Source organism: Hermetia illucens, chromosome 4, assembly GCF_905115235.1.
Source record: "Hermetia illucens chromosome 4, iHerIll2.2.curated.20191125, whole genome shotgun sequence".
NCBI classification, from domain to species: Eukaryota; Metazoa; Arthropoda; class Insecta; order Diptera; family Stratiomyidae; genus Hermetia; species Hermetia illucens.
Window position 1 is genome coordinate 143,058,270 of NC_051852.1, and position 20,349 is coordinate 143,078,618.

Sequence of the window (20,349 nt, forward strand, 5' to 3'; positions counted from 1 at the left end):
AGCAAGGTGTTTGAGGTTTTGGTATTAAAAGCCTTGAACGGGCATATAAAGAAGAAGGAATTATTGTCGAACGCGCAATTCGGATTTCGATCTTGACATTCGACAATACATGCAATAACGAAGGTAACGTCTGATATTTGCTGGCGGATTAACAATGGTGAGTGCGTAGGCGCTTGCCTTATAGACATGGAGAAAGCCTTTGATACCGTCTGGTTGGATGGACTGATTTTCAGGCTCCTGAAGAATGAGTTTCCCAGTCACCTCGTAGCGATGATGTGTAGTATGCTGTATGGCAAGTGCTTTGTCATTACGGACGGAAATCTCACTACTAGCAGAGAATTTCATGTTCTGAATGGATTACAGCAAGGGGCAGTGACTGCGCCTATACTTTTTGCGGTATTTGCCGGCGAATTGCTCAATTCTTTCGATTTTAATAAATCTCCTAAAAGGTCGTTGGTTGCCTTTGCTGACGATCTGATAGCCTACATGGCGCACAAGAAGCTAACTGAGGTGCAAGTTGAACTTCAGAAGATGTTCAATGATATTAAGCTCTTCACGAACAGTTGGCGGATGAAAATCAATGCGCAAAAGTGTCAAACGATTCTGTTTCGAAATTCCTTGGCGTATGGCAGTAGGAACTTGAAAAGGAATTGGAGAGATTTCCACATTGTCGCGAACGAGGATAGTTCTGAGCGCATTCCTCATAAGAAGTGCGTTAAATACCTGGGTGTGCGTCTTGACGAGCGTCTCCAATTTAACGAGCACGTTAAAGTCGCGCTAGAAAGCACTCGCAAGGCATTCATGTCTCTTCGAAGACTCTTTTATGCTCCACATCTTAGCCGGAAGGTTAATATTATTTGTTATCTTACTTTGGTTAGACCGGTGCTCACCTACGGGTGTGCTATCTAGTTTAATATGAGTGCTAGCCAAATGGAGAAAATAAGGATCTTTGAAAGGAAATGTCTGCGTGTTTGCACGGGGCTTAATAAGACTGCTTCGTCAAACTATGAGCACGATATAACTAATGAAGTGATGTATGCAGCTGCTGCTGTGTCAAGAATCGACACAGTCATCGTCAGATTGATTCGGAATCATATAGTACGATCTGCTTCGCATGGTGAGAACCCTTGGGTTTCGCAGCCGTTCTACCCAAATGATGGGAATTTCGAGAAAGCTCTCACGACAGGGTTCATACCTCCCGAAGCGTTCGTGTATCTTGACAGTAATGGTCTAATTCTTGATTCTGCCGGTGATCCGGTTATGTATCATATACATAGACGGACCACGGACAAAGGATAGAATACCCCCCGAATTTGACAGTGGGGGCTCCGGGATTCGACTGGAGATACTCCAGAGCGAGAGCAATTGATATTAAGCGGGATGAAAAAGAGAAATCTTGGTACTGGTGGCTGCGGGATGCCGGTTAGCGGTGGCCGTGCTCAGTTCTGCCATTTGTTTCTTGGTGGGGCTTTGTAAATATGTACATATTGAACGGGTGCTGATTTTGTCTCCAGTTGTAACTTATAAATACATATGTTATTATTCTTTGTTTTTTTTGTATGGATGTTATTGTAAAAAAAAGAAAAAATGTGTAATATAAAATATATAATTATGATAGTTTTAAGAACAATAATTTAAGTTAAAAGTATCTTTTGAAGCGATCAAATATTTATTATTACTTTTATATTTCTTTATTTGCCACTAAGGCCAAGTGAATTCTGTCGGGTTTTTGACCATTTCCCGACAACTTATTGTAAAATTAGATTTTCATTTCTTACTGTTTCTCTTCTCTGTCTGTAAATCGTTATTCAAAAATTTTGAGAGCCCACAGTGGCCATTAGATTTAAGTTATTTTTGTTATTTTAAAAGATTGTTTTTTATTGTTCATTTTTCCAATCTATATACTATTGTTACCTATTTCTTAAAAATAAAAATGATTTTAAAAACAAAAACAAAAAATTGGTGTGGGAATGCCTCGAGAGACTGAATACACTCGGCTCGTCCAACAAGGTCTGGATACTTTGGGTTCCAGGCCATGCTGGGTAGGAAGGTAACGAGGCAGCGGATGAACTAGCCAAGAAGGGAGCAGCCTTTACACCGGCCAGAACCCTTCTGTGGAATCGGAAACGGTTTCAAGGCCATGACTCTAAGAAATGAAGAGCAACGGTTGAGGGAACTATACTGGGCAGGCCTACCAGGGATGCGGCAGTCGGGGGTGCTTATTGGGTGATACGAACCTATGCGCACAAAGGATTGCTTAAACCTCACCAAACAGAACCTCTCAATCGTAGTGGGAATTTTCACTGGTCTTGTCGCTAAACTATCACCTAGGGAAGCTAGGGATATCTACGGACACTGCCTGCAGGTGTTGTAAGGAGTATAACGAAACCTGTATACACGTCTTAGGACAGTGTCTGGCACTTGTGCAAAGTAGGTCGAGGCACCTGGGAGGACACTTAATATCGGATACAAAGCTGAAAGATCTGGAAGTAGGGAACATGCTAAAGTTCCTGACGGTTATAGGCCTGCTTGAGATACAATGATCAATAGGTACACTATAACCAGTAAAAGGGGCACAATTGTTCTTTAAGGACGCGGTGCGACTTTCCCTCAACAGAATAATCATAAACATGAAGGTCAACTGGGGAGAATAACGATAGGACAAAATGTATCATCGTAGGGTCGAACTTATTTCATTGTTTAGGACAATGATCTTGCCAATCCTCACAAATTGGCCGGAGACTTGCGTTGTTAACAAAAAATGCTGTGAATTCTTAGCTGCGGTTGAGAAAAATTCCCCTGAAATTTATGAGTTGTACTACAACCATCTGGTCGTGGATAAAATGTGATTCAAAAGGATGCGGTGGAGGTCACCTTTTTCAAACGGGTAAGGCTGACTCAGAGTAGAAAGTTTATAAGAACCCTGGCTGGCATGGAGCAATGGTGTAAGCTGTTAAGGATATAGAATTGGAAGACCTCGGGATGGCTGAGTGTCCTTGCAAAGACAGACCTAGACCGGACACCGATTATTGGGCCGTTGATGATGATGATTCAAGAAGTTAGATGGGATTTAGAAGAACGAAGCAAATATATTTGCATGTTAGTGACTTCTATATTTTTTTCTCAACATGTTACATTGATTGTTATCATTGAATGGTGATTGCAGTGTGTATTAATGGCGAAAAGTGGTGAAACTTCAACTTCACAAATATGTAGTTCTCACCCTAGTGCTAGTAGAGTTAGGTAGTTGGGGTGTTGTTTAATAAGCTCCGGTAGGGGGTAAACCGAAATATTTTAACCATTCCACTTGGACTTCCAGCATTATATCTTCAATTTAGCGCAGTTGATTGGCCACAGTCAAAATTGAATACGAAGTTCTCATAATCTGCAATAGATAAAATAATGAATATATGTATCTTTTAGTGGAATTAACTGTCCTTCTTTGACCTTACCGAAGCAAATGTAGTCAAGGTAACCGGAAACATTTTTCCTGCCATAACAACTTTCGGTTTTTGGGTCATTTGCATGAAAATGATGGCAGTTTTCCTGAATTGCATGGACTGATCAAAAAGATTTGAGAAATAAATTGCAGTCACCAATTCGTTTGTTACTACTGTGAAGTTGTTGACATAGTAGCAGCAAAAAAGGATTTGAATGGTAGCTGCCAAAGTGGTTATGAGTAACATCACGATTTGCGTAAAATTTATGGCGAAGAGGAGGATGACAAGTATTTCTATTGCAACGACAATCGCAGTACTGGCAAACTGAATGAAGATGGTTGATGAAATGGTGTTTTGTAATATGTTGTAGATTCTGCAATAAACATACTTGCGTTTAATCCAGAGAGGTTTACTTCTAGATTGATCTAAACTCAAGTCAATTTGGAAAGTTGCTAACCAAGAGAGTACAAACTTTTCAAATCCCGGAGGATTCAATTTTCTGGTCAACAATAGGATTGTCTGGAGTTTCTTCAATTTAATTTAATTAACATTAAAAGCATATTCCACTGAATTCGAAAAAAATCTACTAATTCCGAAAAATTCTTCACTTACTCCATTACAATTCGATGGTCTTCTATGCAACCAATAAAGTCCTTATAATTTTCCTCTTGCGTTTTCAAAGGATCCCAGCCGATATTCTTAATTCGTTCCATTACAATTTCCAGGTGAGCTCGCAACATTATGAAGTACAAAGGAGCTGTCAAATCGTTTGTTAAATTCTCAAGGGCTAGGATGATAAAACAGAAATATTGAAACAGGAGCGTGGTCCAATAAATCCACATTGACTGCCGGAAGTCATACGGGATCCAAACATTGAACATAAGAATTCGCTCACGGGACGAAGCTGCATTAATAGCGGTTGAAGTTGAGACTAGCGTATACAATACCGCCACTACTGAAGTAAGCCGATTACAGAATAATATTAGCCCCTGCAACTTGACGACTTGACGCTCCGACAGCCTCATACCGTCCAGTTTCGCGAAATATTCGTTTATGTCACCAACTAACTTTACACGCATTCTCAATATAACTAAAAACTTCAATAGACAAGTCACTACAGATATATTCATTGGAAAGTTATCTGCAAATTCCTTTATGTCACGGATATAAAACAATTGGATTAGAAACGATAACATCGTTCCGATATTCACCCAGATAACAACAAACCCAACAAATCCTTTTTGCCACAACTTATACTCCAAATCAGGAAAAAATCCGTGGAATTTTGCATAGTACCATATTCCGTGTAAAAATCTTTCAGTATTCACCTTGCTTTGAGCAATTTCCACTTCCATATTGAATACGTTTAGGTGAACAGTTTAACATGAACAAGGTGTGAAGCACAGCACCTTATATACCCCTACTTCCAGGTGTCAATTAGATATCGTGCCAGTTTCCTTAATAAAAAATATGAGAAAGTTACGCAGGTGCCACTGTTGCTGTAAATTATTGAAAGAAATGGTTAAAATAATTGGTCAACACCCACCTCGAAGGAACCCTAAAGATACTGAAAATTAGATTTATTGAATTAGAATTAGATCTCCTGAAAGCTAGTTGCTAGCGAATACTTCACATAAAAAAATTCGGAGAAATTTCCGCTCGTGCTTTCTTTGTAATTATGGGTTTGGATGAACTCTTGGAAATTCAGGATCCCAATAAATACTTTATAAATCAGATATTCATACGTAATTTGAACATTTTCATTACTTAGACGAAAAAAGGAAAATCAATAGGAGATGTTGGTGAAAACAGTGAAAATTAGTTTTTCGTATTGTACGCTATCGACAGTTTTAGTGATGCTTTACACTGTACTGTATTTACAAGACTTGACCCTTTATTCCAAGACCCCTAGACCTCGACATTTGTCAGTTCAATCTATTATTTGCAACAATTCAAATAATAAATATGTAAGTATGTAATATTATAATAATATTGATGCTTAGGAATAGAGAAATCACCATTTGGAGTGGCTATCATGCTATGCTAAGAACAGTGAAAATAGCGAAAATTCATCATGAAAGTCGTACAGTACCCTTGCATACCGCTCTTTGAGCCTGTTCTGGGAATATGTGAGGAACCTTCAGTCTCTCACAAGCGTGTATGTATGTATACCTCGCGTCGTTTCTCAGAACGAGTCCTTGAAATAAATGACCCGTACCTGACACTTACACTCCTCTTCTTCGGAACTAATGTCAAAACTAATATTGGTGTTAAAAAGCACAAATCGAGACCTTTGATTCGACATTCCACATGGTTACATTCCGTGAAAAAAAAATGTGCAGCCTTCTGAACCCCCCTTAAGTTCAACGGGGTACAATGTAATTCACCGACCGACCGACCGAGTTCCAACTTTTCTGCCAAATTTGGTGACAATAAGTGAAATCATTTTTTAGGAAAAGTACGTGTGACAGACAGACAGACAAAGCAATGCAAGAAGCCGCATATTACTCGAAGCATTTTGACGTTCGAATGTCGTCCTGGCAAATACCGGCGGATTCAATACTTTTCGAAGACTGGGATTGGTAATGGACTTTACATTTTTTGGCGATACGTTATCCAAGGATTTGACTTGGCAGGTAAGCGAAGAATATACCCCCGCGGTCATGGGGCAATCATCTTCCAGGTGGAGCGTAGGACCAGAGGTAAATGTAGCAGGAAAACTGCAGTGGCAAGTTAGAAATCCAAGAAACTTAATAAGCAAATGCATGAGACGATGCCGATGGGAAGCGCAGAAGAAAAGGTGACGCAGGTTGTTAAGAAGATGCAGACAGCATGTGACGCTTCCATGCTACGTCGAACTGTATTCAAAAAACGAATAGACAGCTTTTAGTGGAAATCCGAAGTTGATGGATGTCATAAAGTTTGCCTTAAAGCCAATTAACGTAGCACGAGCCGACCTGAGTCTGAAGAGTTATAAAACCAATAAAGAAAAGCGAGAAAAGGACTACAAGCAGCTATTTATATATATAAAACCGAACACTTCAAGAGGTTATGAAAGAAGGCGGACTCCGACCCATGGAGCGGTGCGTGCAAGATAGTCATGACATCGATCAAGGATAAACGGTCACTGCCGACCAAGACCCTGATTTTTAAGAAGATTGTCTTCCCACAAGTCCCAGGTTAATCGACCCTACCCAGTGTTAAGGCCGATCTCGATGAAATTCCCGACGTAATCACAGAAAAGGTTCTTGATACTGCAAAGAAAATAGCCGAAAATAAAACTCCATGTTTGGATAGCATCCGGAATAAGGCAATTCTAGTGACAGTTCCAAATTGGCTTGGACAAATATTCATAGCGCGCTTCTAAAAAGGGATTTCCCGGGAAAAGTGGAAACAACCGAAGCTAATGCTACCTGCGAAGGCAAATAAGCCTTTAGGAGAGTGAAATTATGCGGTGTTTCCAACGATTAATTAATTGAAATAATAAAACTTGTTGTTTCTTTTTCGTTGGTGTGGGTATTTATTCTTGCAAATACCGATATTTCGGGAACCACTTGTTCCCTTCATCAGTGCAAACTTGTTTTATTATTTCAAGCCTTTAGGAGATCCTTCGTCTGGTAGGCCTATATGCCCCTTGAACGGAATTGCCAAACTCTTCGAATGGGTCATCAACAGCAGGCTTGTAGCGATCACAGAATGGTAGGGTGGCCTCTCGGACGAGCAGTTTGGATTCCGAAAAGCGTTAGCTACTGTCAATACGATCAGTATGGAAATGAAAATTGCGGAAGCAGCTATGGAAGCCAATAAATACTGCGCGGTAGTTACCCTCGATGAATATAATGTTTTCAATTCTGCAAACTGGCATATAATAATTGAGCCTTTAAACGAATTAGGCACTCTCAAATACCTGGTGCGCATCATCATAGAGTTTCTCCGGGAGAGGCCGTTGTGTTACGATTCGGACGATGGACCGAAGACACATCGGGCAATTTGCTGGTTTCCACAAGGATCGCTCCTGGATCCTCTCTCATGAATAATAATGTACGAGGGAATGTTGAGGCTTCAGCTCTCCAAAAGGGTGACTGTTTTTGATTTCTCAGACAATTTCCGGGTGACTGGCCTGCCACAAGACATCAAGGAGATCGAGGTTTTGACAAACGAGGCTATTTGAGAAATCAGATACTAACTAGAAGACGCTGGTCTGGCGCTCGCAGAGCATAAAATGGGGGTAGCTCTAAGCACCAGACGAAGGAAGCAAACGCCGATGAAGACCAGAAATGGCGAACATACTATACACTTGCAACCAGGGCTCAAATATCTCGGAATCATGATTGACCAACAATTAAGTTTCAGGCTACATCTTAGAATTTTTGCAATAAAACCATCCGAATTGACAACAAGCAAAGCCGTCGGATCGTTAGCTCAATTTTCCTTCAGGTAACTCCTGCCAGAGCATTGGAACAAGAAGCAAATTGAAAAAAGATTGCACACCCATACGGATTAAGTACATTGCAGAAATCATGCGCTTACAGTACAAAATCTGACGAAACAATATACGTGATAGCAGGCAATCATCATCATCGACGGCGTAACAACCAACCGGTCTTAGCCTGCCTTAATAAGGAACTCCAGAAATCCCCGTTTTTCGTCGAAATCCACCAATTCGACATGCCTAACTGCTAGCTGGCAATAAACTACCGGCCCGTATCCATCCTTTCCTCGTTCTCCAAAATTTTTTAAAGATACCCACACTGTATATAGATCTCATGTTTTCGGGCCCGTACCGTGACATTCTTACCAAGTGAATTCCTAACTTGGATCGGAAAGTCATCATTTTTGCCCAAGCAAACATTAGATCGGTTTCTGTGTCCTTCAGATTTTGCTAACATATCCGCCTAGATCTTTTACATGGGGTCAGCTTTGACCTTTTTTAGTATCTCTGTGTACGACAGATTGCTCTTACTAGAGGTAACAATTGCCTCTGGGCGAATTCACACTTTGCTTTTTGTGATTAAACTTGGTCCATCCTCCATTTTTGGTTACCTGAGGTTTCGTATCAATCACCGATGGTCGCACTAAGGGTTCAGGTTTCCTCATTTCTGAGTTTTTAGCTTCGTTCATCGGGACTAACACATGATTTTTTTCCTCTAAGGCGCCTGCTGATTCGCTAGTGCGTCACTATTTTTCTCCCGTACCTTTTTATGTGGTATTAGGTCGATGACACTATGGTTAAGTGTCACTTGGGTCACCCATGGCCGGTTTTAGCTTTTGCTTGGGTGCTCTTTTCTCCTCCTGCGACATATTATAGAGGACCCTAATGGCCGGATAGCTGAGTGGTTAGAGCACAAGACTGTCGTACGCTGGCGGCAGTGGGATTTGTATCGTGATTTGACGTCGGATACCAGTCGACTCAGCTGTAAATGAGTACTTGAGTCAAATCAGGGTAATAATCTCGGGCGAGCGTAATGCTGACCACATTGCCTCCTACAGTGTTCTGTAGTGTACCGTTACGGTCTTGAATGAAGTGCTCTAACACACTTCAAGGTCCTAATTCAATATGGATTGTTGTACCAACGATTATTAATAATGACTCTTACCATGTTTTTGATAGCTTGACGAACGTTATACTTGTCATTTTATTAACTCGGACAGCTCAACTATTTCTGCTGCAAGCTGGATGAAGGGTAGTTTCTGCATGTCAGGACTCTGTTCTTAAAGAGTTCCGATCGGATCACCCCTTTAAACACTCCGTCACCCTTAGCCTTTAATGTACTTTGCTGACTTTTTGCCGTCGTTGGTATCGGTGGGGATCGAACAAATTGAGGAATTCCTACTGAATAGGTTAAACCCTTGATTTTGGAGTATCTTACGCGTCGAAACCGCCTTCATGGGTCAGCGATTTCCATCCAGCCCATCATTGTTCGCCTTCGTTATTGATGTTCTTGGCAATGTCTTGCTTCGCTTGAACACCTCAGTTTCCAAATCTAAATCACGTGTAGCATTTTATAACACAGTGTAGGCGCGGTCAAGCGATATCGGCAACCGCTGCTCACTCCCAAAGGCCGCCGGTGCCGGAGTTCCGAGACCCTGCACAGTAACTTTCCTTTTTCTTACTTCTTCCATGTTGGTTTTATTTTCCGGGTATCCTTCTCTTAGCCATTTTTGTCAACGCACCAGAGATGATCAAATACTAGCCCATGCACAGTTAGAAAAGAAAAGTACATGAACACGTATTTTAACGTCAATAGGCATGCTCCTATCCGCCAGCTGGGGTTGCGTCTGATGGGAGATTTGGAAATTTCTCACAAGCTGTCTATCTGTCTGTTTGTTATAGTCAATTTACTTGGAAACTGATAAACCAATTGTCACGAAATCTTTTGAGAATATGTAGTCTGTGAATTCCTTACCATGCAACGAGTGACATCACTTTGCTCCCCACACATGTGGAAGGAGTGTATGAATTTTGTTTTTTTTTCACAGAATATGGTCAATTAGTATTTTTCGGAGTTGATAATATTTTTGAAACTGAGTAAAAAACCGAGGACCGTTGGCTCAAAATGTGTGCTCCAAAAAATCTCCCATCTCTCGTTCTCAAAAAAATCAAAATGGTGTATCCACACGAAATCTAGGCCTCGAAATACATCCTACTCCGTTATCTGCTTAAATGAAGGTAATAATAGGGTATTACTATATTTTAGAAATTTACCCGAAAACCCCTCTTTAGTCCATCCTAGAAGTACAAAGTTGGGTACAGTTATAACCAATAACATGATGCGTAATTTTGGAAAATGGACAAAAATTCAACTATTATTAACAAAGTTATAGAATGTCAAAATTGTGTATTTCACGTGAATTTATCGCAATCTAAGACGTGTATGACGTCATCATCATACAAAGCGAGCTCATATGAATGGCGGAGTTGGATTTTGGAAATACATGTCATGTATATCAAAAAATATTCTGAATAGGGAAACGTCAATAGGAAGTTTCTCACACAAGATGAATACAAAGTCTTTATACCCGAAGCGTTCAGCTTCCAGAATTCTGACTTATTTTTTGAATACGGGCGACATACACCCATTAAAGAAGAAAAGAGATCTCTTGACAAATGCAAACAGAAGCTAAAGGAGATATCCAAGGAATTACTACGATGACATTCAGTGATCAAAAAGTACCGGGAAATTATTATTTATGCGAACCGGGCATGACAGAACCAGTAATTTGGCGGTATATGTCTGACGTTTCTTACATCAGCCAAGTTTTTACCTTTTGTGGAATTTTGTTGAGCAAAGAGTTTGTTTAAAATTTTGTGTTACTAATGAAACATCGGAAGACGGTTGCTAAGGACATGAGCTTTGAAGCGAATAATGCCCCAACTTCATGAAACGCATAATTACTGATGATGAGGCAGTGGTCAATCTACTAGTTTGACATGTAGACAACATAGTTTGTTTAAGAATTGAGGGGTCCTAAGTCCGCATCCACTTGACGTCGGACCCGACCATGTGGGAAGCAACTTACTTCCTCATTTTTTGGTCCACGGACCAAACTTCAAAAATATTAGGCGAAGACGGTTTTACGGTCATGTCGTTTTCTGCGAATTATATAAAAAAGCATTGAACATCTGCGAGCCGCTTCGGTCACGCTGCTTCCAGGGCAGAGAGGAGGCAACGTCTGAAGATTTGCCTTTGCCCTGGTAAGAAACCGTAAAGCCGTCTGCGCCTAATATTTCATAAAGGCAAGTCAAATGAGGATGGACGATTCCGTAGCCTACATAACGCCGAAATCTATGAGCGATACCATGACCGGTTGTGGATAAAATCCGGCTCAATAGGTTACGGTGGGCGGGTCACTTAATCCGTATGGATGAGGATGATCCAGCCGGAAAAGTCTATAAGGGCAATATCTATGGTTGAAAAAGAAGACGAGGCAGATCCCGCCTAAGATGGAGCGATGGCGTAGGCCAGAATGCCAGACAGCTTTTAGGGATATTGAATTGGTGGACCTCGGCGCAAAACGGGGATGTCTGGAGTTCCTTATTAAGGCAGGCCTAGACCGTATACCGGTTGTTGCGCCGTTGATGATGATGATGAGGTCAATAAGGATCAGAGTGGGGCTTTGAAAATGAGTCAAAGCAGAATGCGAGGACATAACCAAAAATTCCTTTGGCGGTCGTCAGGTGGATGCTATTTTGTTGAATATAAAATATATTTGCCTTAAAATTAAGTCGTTTCTGTTTTATTCATGAATTTCCGGCACTTTTTGATCATAGGGTCTTGTTGAGGGAATTCGAATAATGAGGAGTTGTGGTGTTAATAATAAGTCTTAATTTTAATTTTGAATTTACGCTAAAAGCATTCAGGATATTAGGAAGGATTTAAAAAAATAAAGCGAGTATGTATGCATGTTAGTGAATTTTATATTTTTCTCTAAAAGCAGACACCAATTGCCATTGGGTGGTGATATGTGAATGTGGATTGTGGTGATACTCATTTATTTTGTGTTATAAAGGTGGTGAATGGACAAGAGGCTGAACCTGAAAATATATCGACTTCTACCGAATTTTCAATTCACAAAGCATCTGAGGTAGCTAATGAATCGAACGCCGAAATATTAGTATCATTTCACGTGGACCTGCAGCATAATATCTTCAATTTATCGCAGTTGATTGGCCACAGTCAAAATTGAATACGAAGTTCTCATAATCTGCAATAAGAAAATAATGAATGTATCTTTTAGCGGAATTAATTATCCTTTTGTGGTCTTACTGACGCAAATGTAACCAAGGTAACTGGGAACATCTTTCCTGCGAGAACAACTTTCGGTTTTTGGGTCATTTGCATAAAAATGATGGCAGTTTTCCTGAATTGCATTGACTGATCAAAAATATTTGAGAAATAAATTGCAGTCACCAATTCGTTTGTTACTACTGTGAAGTTGTTGACATAGTAGCAGCAAAAAAGGATTTGCGCGGCGGCCGCTACAGTGGATATGAAAAGCATCATGAGTTGTGTAAAGTTTATTACAAAAAAGAGGATGACAAGTATTTCCATGGCAACGGCAACCGCAGTGCTAGCAAATTGTATGAAGATGGTCGACGAAATAGCGTTTTGCAATGTTTTATAGATCCTGAAATTGGTGAAGCGTTATTTTTCTAATGTCTGAGGTATAAAATTTAAAAAAGGTCACTTACTCCATTATAATCCGATGGTCCTCTATACAACCAATGAAATCTTCATAATTTTCCTCTTGTGTTTTCGTAGGATCCCAGCCAACATTTTGAATCCGCTCTATTAGAATTTCGAGGTGAGCCCGTAATATTATGAAGTACAAAGGAGCGGTCAAATCGTTTGTTAAATTCTGAAGACTTAAAACACAAAAACAGGAATATTGGAACAAAAGAGTTGTCCAATAAATACACATTGACTGTCGGAAGTCATACGGGGTCCAAACATTGAACATAAGGATTTTACCATTGGACAAGGCTGCGTTAAGAGCGGTTGATGCTGACACTAGCGAATAGAATATCGCCACTACTGAAGTGAGTCGATTACAGAACAATATTAACCCCTCCAGCTTTTCGACTTGACGCTCTGTAAGTCCCATACTGTCCAGTTTGGCAAAATGATCGTTGATACCAATTAACTTTAGCCGCATTTTCAAAATAACTGAAAACTTGAGTAGACACGTCACAACAGTTATGTTCATTGGAAAGTTATCTGAAAATTCTTTTATGTCCCGAATATAAAACAATTGAGTTAGAAAGGATAAAATCGTTACAATATTGGGCACGACCAGAACAAACGTCACAAATGCTTTTTGCCTGAAATTATACTTCAAATCAGGATAAAATCCGTGGAATTTTGCATAATACCATATTCCATTTAAAAATCGTTCGGTATTCACTTTACTTCGAATAATTTGCACTTCCATATTGAATACGTTCAGGTGAACAGTTTAACCTGAACTAGGTGTGAAGCACGCCATCTTATATACCCCATATTTGTGGGTGTTAATTAGGCCTCGTGCCAGTTTCCTTAATAAAAGATATGGGAAAGTTACACAAGAGCCCTTGTTCCTGTAAATTATTGAAAGAAGTAATGAAAATAACTGGTCAACAGTCGCCTCCAACGAACCCCGAAACCATTGGCAATTAGATTTATTGAAGTAGTATTAGGTCTCATGAAATTTGTGGTAGGAAATGTTGAACATTGCGGAAATTTTCACTCATGATTTCTTTATAATTATACTGTTGAAATTCGAAGAAATGAACCCTGGATAATTCAGCAGATCCAAACAAGACTTGGTGAAAAAAAGTTCTTCGAGAAGGTAACCACCCGTTCTTCACATTTACTCCCTCAGTATATAGGGAAACTGATCTCGTTATAAGAGGGTTAGGTAACTCTTACTCTAGCGACAGGGTGCTAAAAGAAGTTCTTGGTCAATGGATAATAGAGACAGCAACCGCTCGCACTGCCTTTTCTTTATTTATACCTGAGTCGGTCAACAAAAAGCGACTTAGTCACTCATCATAAGGCCAAGAAGCCGCCAACCAGTAAGGAACCCAAACCCTCCTTTAAGCAAATACCCATACCTACGCTTCAGTTGTCAAGGCACGGAGACCCAATATCAATCTCCACCTCGACTCAGAAGTCAAACTTATATTGCAGATAGGGCACACTAGCACTTTCATTGAGCAATTTTGAACGCCCATACAACTTTTTGCACCTTTTGTCGTTCGATGAAACCGGAGGTGCATTAGACGCTGTCTTTGGCAGTTTTCAGTCATTTGGGGTGGAGAACTTCGGATGCCCAAGTTTTACAACACACTTCATCGATGTCGATAGTAAAAAACAATTAAGTGATCACATTCAAAAAGATCACCTATACTGAGATCAATTAGATGCTGGCTTTGGGAGTCGTTGAACAGTCACAAAAGTCTTGGTCTTTACTCGTCACCCCATATGATAGATCTTGGAAAAATCCGCGTTTGCATTGTTTTCCGAAGTGAACATTTTCACCATGAAGTACGATCATCTTTACATCTCATTCAGGGGATTTTCAGCCGGGTATATTCCTCCCAGGTCTAGATCTGGAGGATGCATTCTGGCGAATTCCACTAGATATAGCGGCTAAGGGTAAGGCCGCTTCCACAGTTCCAAAGTTCCAAAGGTCCAAAGGTCATGCCGTTTGGGCTCCGCATGCAGCGACTGATAGTTAAGCCACTCTTGCCTATTTGCGGCACAAGGGATTCGTATGCTGATGATGGCTTGCTGTTCATCAAGCAGACTTTTGATGCGCACCACTCTGCGAAGTACCTCTCATCAGGGAAGTAAATTCATCCCGGGACTATTATTGGTTATGGCACGATTTTAAGCACAAGGTACGTACCGCCTTAGATTTTCTGCATATAAGAGACGACGCTGACTTCTTGGAAAGTAGAGATGGTATCAATGATTTGTAATCCACCGTTGGCAAACATGTTTTCGAAGAAGCGTCATTTTCGTTGATCTAAAAAAAAAGCTACTTTGCATTTTAACACGTAAGACGCGGCTTTAGTCTTGCATAGTTCTGACTTCGCTGAACTTTTCGCAATACAATATTCCTTGTTGTTAACGGTGACGTTCAGCGAACCATGGTACCCTTCAACGTACACTATAAATAGCCTGACGAATAGATGGCCACTCGTTTATCTATGGATTTATGTCCCGGTCCGTTTTTTTCTTGATGACTTGAGAAATGCCCGAAGCTGCTCCAAAACCGATTCCCATTGTCTCTAATTGCACAAAGTCAATATGCAAATTGCCGCTGTCACTTTAATTTTATTTCTTCTATAGAAATACCGATCCCTCCGATTGGCGATTGGACCGGTGTCCGACATTTCCTGAATCAAAAGCATCCCGCTACAAACAGATCGCCCAGGGCTGATTCGAGGGTCGATCATGGCAATAGATAGGTGCCATCAGCTCCCTTCGATCCCATTCAGCCTAGACTGAATCACAGTTAGCCGAAATATCACATTCAAAATCCTCAGTAAACTGTAAAATTACACGTAAATGAATGCGGCATGTTTTGGTGAAAAACGCTAGCAACTCGTGAACAGTTGTGAACTGACTGTCAACTTCAATTATTTTTTTACATTTTTTTCTTATCAGATATATAGGCTTACTCCGCCGCGAAGAACACCGGTGGTGGCATCTGTCAGTAGAATTAACAACATTCGAAATTTATTCGAAATTTAGTTCGAATGTTGTTAACCCTGCTGCGCCACAAGTTAAAACAACGAAACAAGTCGGAAACCGGAAGCGTGCGCTTCGGATACGAAAGGTTTTGTCTCTTCCTTATTAACATAATTTGAGGACATGTCTGTATGGTGGGTATTTTGTGGCGTCGACATCATATAGCGGTAGCTTCATATTTTTTTCTCAGATTTTTCGGTTGGGTAGTTTCTGAGAATGGATCCGTAAAAGGAATTGTCATTTTCGAACCCCCGCCCTCCTTTAATTTGATATACAGCACATGACTGGTGAAAAAATTGGTGGAAAAAAATGTATACCCCACATGAATATATTTGGTGGGTAAAAACTGTACATCCCCCTTTTGCATGTTTTGGAGACCCCCTTAAATCAAATGTAGAAGGATGCAACACTGCGTGTATAGGGCGTTCATAGTATCCACCTTCTAATCAAATTTCGGTTCAACCGGTATAGCCGTTTCTGATAAAAGTGGGTGTAACAGACACACAAAACCTTAAAAGAGCATAAAGTAGACACGGTCTACTCCCTACTAAACTTTTTCGATCACGGAAAAAGCACTCGTTCAAAACCAATGCAGCAGACACATAAAGAAACTCCTTCATGCCTCAGCTGAAACCGAAACGGATAAACAGTAGCTCAACATAGTGATTTAAGAGCACTTCAACTCCACCCAGATCAGGCCTATTACGGAGGAGAATAGTCCAATCGATCGAACACTACTTTCAAGGGGCCTAAAAATTACTGTCTCCGCCTGAGGGTGATAGGGAAGTGTAACCTTGCGATACATACGAAGGGTATGGAGATGGGCTAAAGTTGTCTTCATTCCCTTCTTAACAGGCTTCATACTAAAAGCAGCGAAGAAAACAAACTAATGTCCTAATGTCCATCCTTACAAATGTGCTTATGGCTTAGGTCGGTAGGTAAAGTAATGTATGCGTTATTGAACAAGAAAGTGCTTTCGATTGTGGATAATTCATTTACCACTTTTGCGAAGAAAAGTCTGAATATCATTTAGAGCCCTTTGATCTCGCTCTGTTTTGGTTATTGGCAGAGACAGGTGCGTGAAGCCTAACAACCTAAGAGCGCTACCACAATTAAAGACTACACGGCGATTTGGGCACAACTCTTTTAAAAACCTTCAAGAAAGCCAACCGCCCGGGAACACATCACATCATCACGAACTCTCCTCGGAAATATGCTCCCAGAGGACCATCCCCGTACCAAATAACCTTAAACACTAAGATCTCTTGTGGAATGAGGGCTGATTGCTCTCAGCTCCACATCATTTGCTTACCGCATCGATGAACAGCGATTCGATATGAATACAGCGTTTCCCAGTGCTACCTTCTAGGGTTCTCGTTCAGCCACTTGATTTTGACTCCCCAGGCAGCGTTGCCTCCCCATTTGGTCCTCGCCACTATGCAAACGAAACCGTATAATAATAAGTTGGCGCAACGATCCAATTGGATCAGGGTCTTGAAGTGGGTTAGAGCACTTCATTAAAGACCATAACGACACACTACAGGATTACAATACCCTATAAGAGGCAATGTAGTCAGCATTGCGTTCACCCGAAATTATTACCCTGATTTGACTCAGGTACTCATTCACAGCTGAGTCGACTGGTATCCCACGTCAAATCTCAATACAAATTCTCACTGTCACCAGTGAGAGTTGAACCGTACCCTTCCGTCTGATACAGCCTTAGTTTCAAATATAGGATGAAATTACTAAGCGATTAGAATCGTGAATAAAAGCCACATGAGTTCCGCAAAACGAACTTTGAAAATATTAAGACTGCGAACGTTGTATTCACGCCCACTTATATGGAAGGCTATTGAGCAGTATACCAGCATCTATCAAAGTTGGTGTAGAGGTGTCATGTTATGAAAAACTGAGCGGTCAAGACAAGATGATTAATGCAGATTCTTTTTTTAAGAAAGGAGAACTAGCAAACTTCCTATGAACTGACTCAATTTTATGACTATCACAATTGTAATGAAGAAAAGAATTAAAAATTATGATAGCGGAGGGTGAGCGTGTCGACATAATGATGGGTAAATCGAAGCTTCCTACCAAGTGTCATCCCAAGATCCCGGTGAAAAACAATTGCTCACGCGGAAGGGGGGTATCCATACATGCAAAAGGGAGGTATACATTTTTTTTTCATCAAATATGGTCATGTAGGGTATCAAATGATAGGTCTCTCTTCTGATATACCCTCCATATCGATATCAGTTTAAAAAAAATAATAATAATATCATTATAATTTTAAACTGCGAAGCCCTCATTAAGTTAAGTTAGAATCAGGAAATTTTGCAGCAATGTAGGTTACAACATATCGCACTATTATCAACAAAGTTATAATAAGTCCAGTTGTTGCTTCTGTGCAAATTCAAGACTTTGAATGTCAGTATCACTCGAAAATGGATACTCTCACATAATGTATGGAGATTTTACGTGCTAGGTTCTAATGGGGCACTCCAATCAAATGTTTTTATAAAAGATATACACAGAACCTTCCATACCTGTAGCGTCCAGCTTCCGGTTTCCCGCCTTGTTTATATCTTTTTTATACCTTTTATACCCTCGGACAAACTCCTCTTAAAAACACGCATTTTTAAGAAAAAATCGGCTAGGCCGGTAGGACCATAACCGCCGTGATCATCAAAACTCTGGATACGAAATTCAACAATGGAAGGATTTAGAAGAGGAATGAACGGTGTGCTGGCTATGGGAGGATCATATAAGTCGCGAAAATTAAAGGAAGAAGGAATGGAAGTAAAAATTGAAAAAAAAAAATTATCTGGGAGAAGCTGTGAGCTCAGATGTTCGAAGTTGGCAATAAATTCGGCGAGTATTATAATGGGAACGAGAGGAGCGGGGCTAGAACAAGAAGTGCGGGCATGCGGCCAGAATAAGCAGAATTCACGGCGCTCAAGTCAGCCTTCAGTCCTCGCTAACTACTGGGAGTGCGGTTTCTTTATAAAGGCTTTATTAGGCGACATTAAAACTAAAAAGATAGTCGGATCTGTGAAACTACCTGAACCACGGAATAGCAACCGAGTTAGATGTTCCGCACGCAGGATATCACGCCTATTAGCGGCAAATCAAACATAGGAGCAACAAGAGAAGGGAGCAAAAGAGGGACGATTTCATGAGAAGAAAACAGAAATGATCTCACTTACGCGAGTACCAGCCATGACAAATGTGGAAGAATCGTAGAACCAAGGCACGATCCATAAAGCGGGATCACGAAGCCAGGTAAGTCGTTCATCAACCGAGATACGTGGCTCTGGAATGAAGATGTTGAGATAATGGCCTCTGCCACATGTTTCCAGATAACAAAACGCTGGCCAATTGGCAAATTTAAAAGAATGTTAACTGGGAAGCGAAAAGAACCATCTCCGGTGGATTTAAACGGTAAAATTTGTTCATCCTCCACCTTCACAAACGTTGCCGGCATTTGGTGCAATTCCACCTGTCTGGCCGACCGCGTGCTCGGAGGTGGCAGTGAGGAAGACGAACCAACAACTTTGTCGGCCAAACCAACACCAAGTGGTCGAGGAGAATCTGAAATGGTGGCACCGGAAAACGCTGTATTCATTTTGGTTTGGTGGCCGTAATACAATAGGCGTTTCGGGTGCTGATTTTCCCCAATCTTATATACGGCAAATAAAATAGTATTTGAAACTCCATCATCAACGGCGCAACAACCGGTATCCGGTCTAGGCCTGCCTTAATAAGGAACTCCAGACATCCCGGTTTTGCGCCGAGGTCCACCAATTCGATATCCCTAAAAGCTGTCTGGCGTCCTGACCCACGCCATCGCTCCATCTTAGGCAGGGTCTGCCTCGTCTTTCCGGGAGGGATCATCCTCATCCATACGGATTAAGTGACCCGCCCACCGTAACCTATTGAGCCGGATTTTATCCACAACCGGACGGTCATGGTATCGCTCATAGATTTCGTCATTGTGTAGGCTACGGAATCGTCCATCCTCATGTAGGGGGCCAAAAATTCTTCGGGGGATTCTTCTCTCGAACGCGGCCAAGAGTTCGCAATTTTTCTTGCTAAGAACCCAAGTTTCCGAGGAATACATGAGGACTGGCAAGATCATAGTCTTGTACAGTAAGAGCTTTGACCCTATGGTGAGACGTTTCGAGCGGAACAGTCTTTGTAAGCTGAAATAGGCTCTGTTGATAGATAACAACCGTGCGCGGATTTCGTCATCGTAGTTTTTATCGGTTGTGATTTTTGACCCTAGATAGGAGAAATTGTCAACGGTCTCAAAGTTGTATTCTCCTATCCTTATTCTTCTTCGTGTTTGTGTTTGACCAGTGCGGTTTGATGTTGTTGGTTCATTCGTCTTCGGTGTTGACGTTGCCACCATATATTTTGTCTTGCCTTCATTGATGTCCAGCCCAAGATCTCGCGCCGCCTGCTCGATCTGGATGAAGGCAGTTTGTACATCTCGGATCGTTCTTCCCATGATGTCGATATCGTCTGCATAGGCCAGTAGTTGCGTGGACTTGAAGAGGATCGTACCTCTTGCATTTACGTCGGCATCACGGATCACTTTCTCGAGGGCCAGGTGAAAGAGGACGCATGATAGCGCATCCCCTTGTCGTAGACCGTTGTTGATGTCGAAT

At 41.1% G+C, this 20,349-nt stretch overlaps 1 protein-coding gene and 1 long non-coding RNA gene across 2 annotated transcripts; both read right to left on the reverse strand.

Moving 5' to 3' along the window:
• Window positions 1-3,297: 3,297 nt before the first annotated feature.
• LOC119655792 lies at window positions 3,298-3,556 on the reverse strand. The gene is made up of 2 exons (XR_005249955.1): window positions 3,453-3,556; window positions 3,298-3,385 (listed from the first exon to the last, which is right to left on the reverse strand). It is a non-coding gene; the product is annotated as an uncharacterized LOC119655792 (long non-coding RNA).
• Window positions 3,557-11,847: 8,291 nt separating this feature from the next.
• LOC119654113 (odorant receptor 33b-like) lies at window positions 11,848-13,373 on the reverse strand. Its single transcript, XM_038059276.1, has 4 exons — window positions 13,315-13,373; window positions 12,634-13,263; window positions 12,209-12,569; window positions 11,848-12,146 (listed from the first exon to the last, which is right to left on the reverse strand). The coding sequence occupies exons 1-4, from the start codon at window positions 13,371-13,373 to the stop codon at window positions 12,096-12,098; spliced, it is 1,101 nt and encodes a 366-aa protein (XP_037915204.1). The 3' UTR covers window positions 11,848-12,095.
• Between the last annotated feature and the right edge of the window lie 6,976 nt (window positions 13,374-20,349).

Coding starts and splice junctions, on each gene's coding strand:
- LOC119654113 (XM_038059276.1), bottom strand. CDS start 13,373: ATGGAAGTGCAAATTATTCGAAGTAAAGTGAATACCGAACGATTTTTA. Junction 13,264..13,314: donor CGATTTTTAAATGGAATATG/GTATTATGCAAA, acceptor GTATAATTTCAG/GCAAAAAGCATTTGTGACGT. Junction 12,570..12,633: donor GACCATCGGATTATAATGGA/GTAAGTGACCTT, acceptor CACCAATTTCAG/GATCTATAAAACATTGCAAA.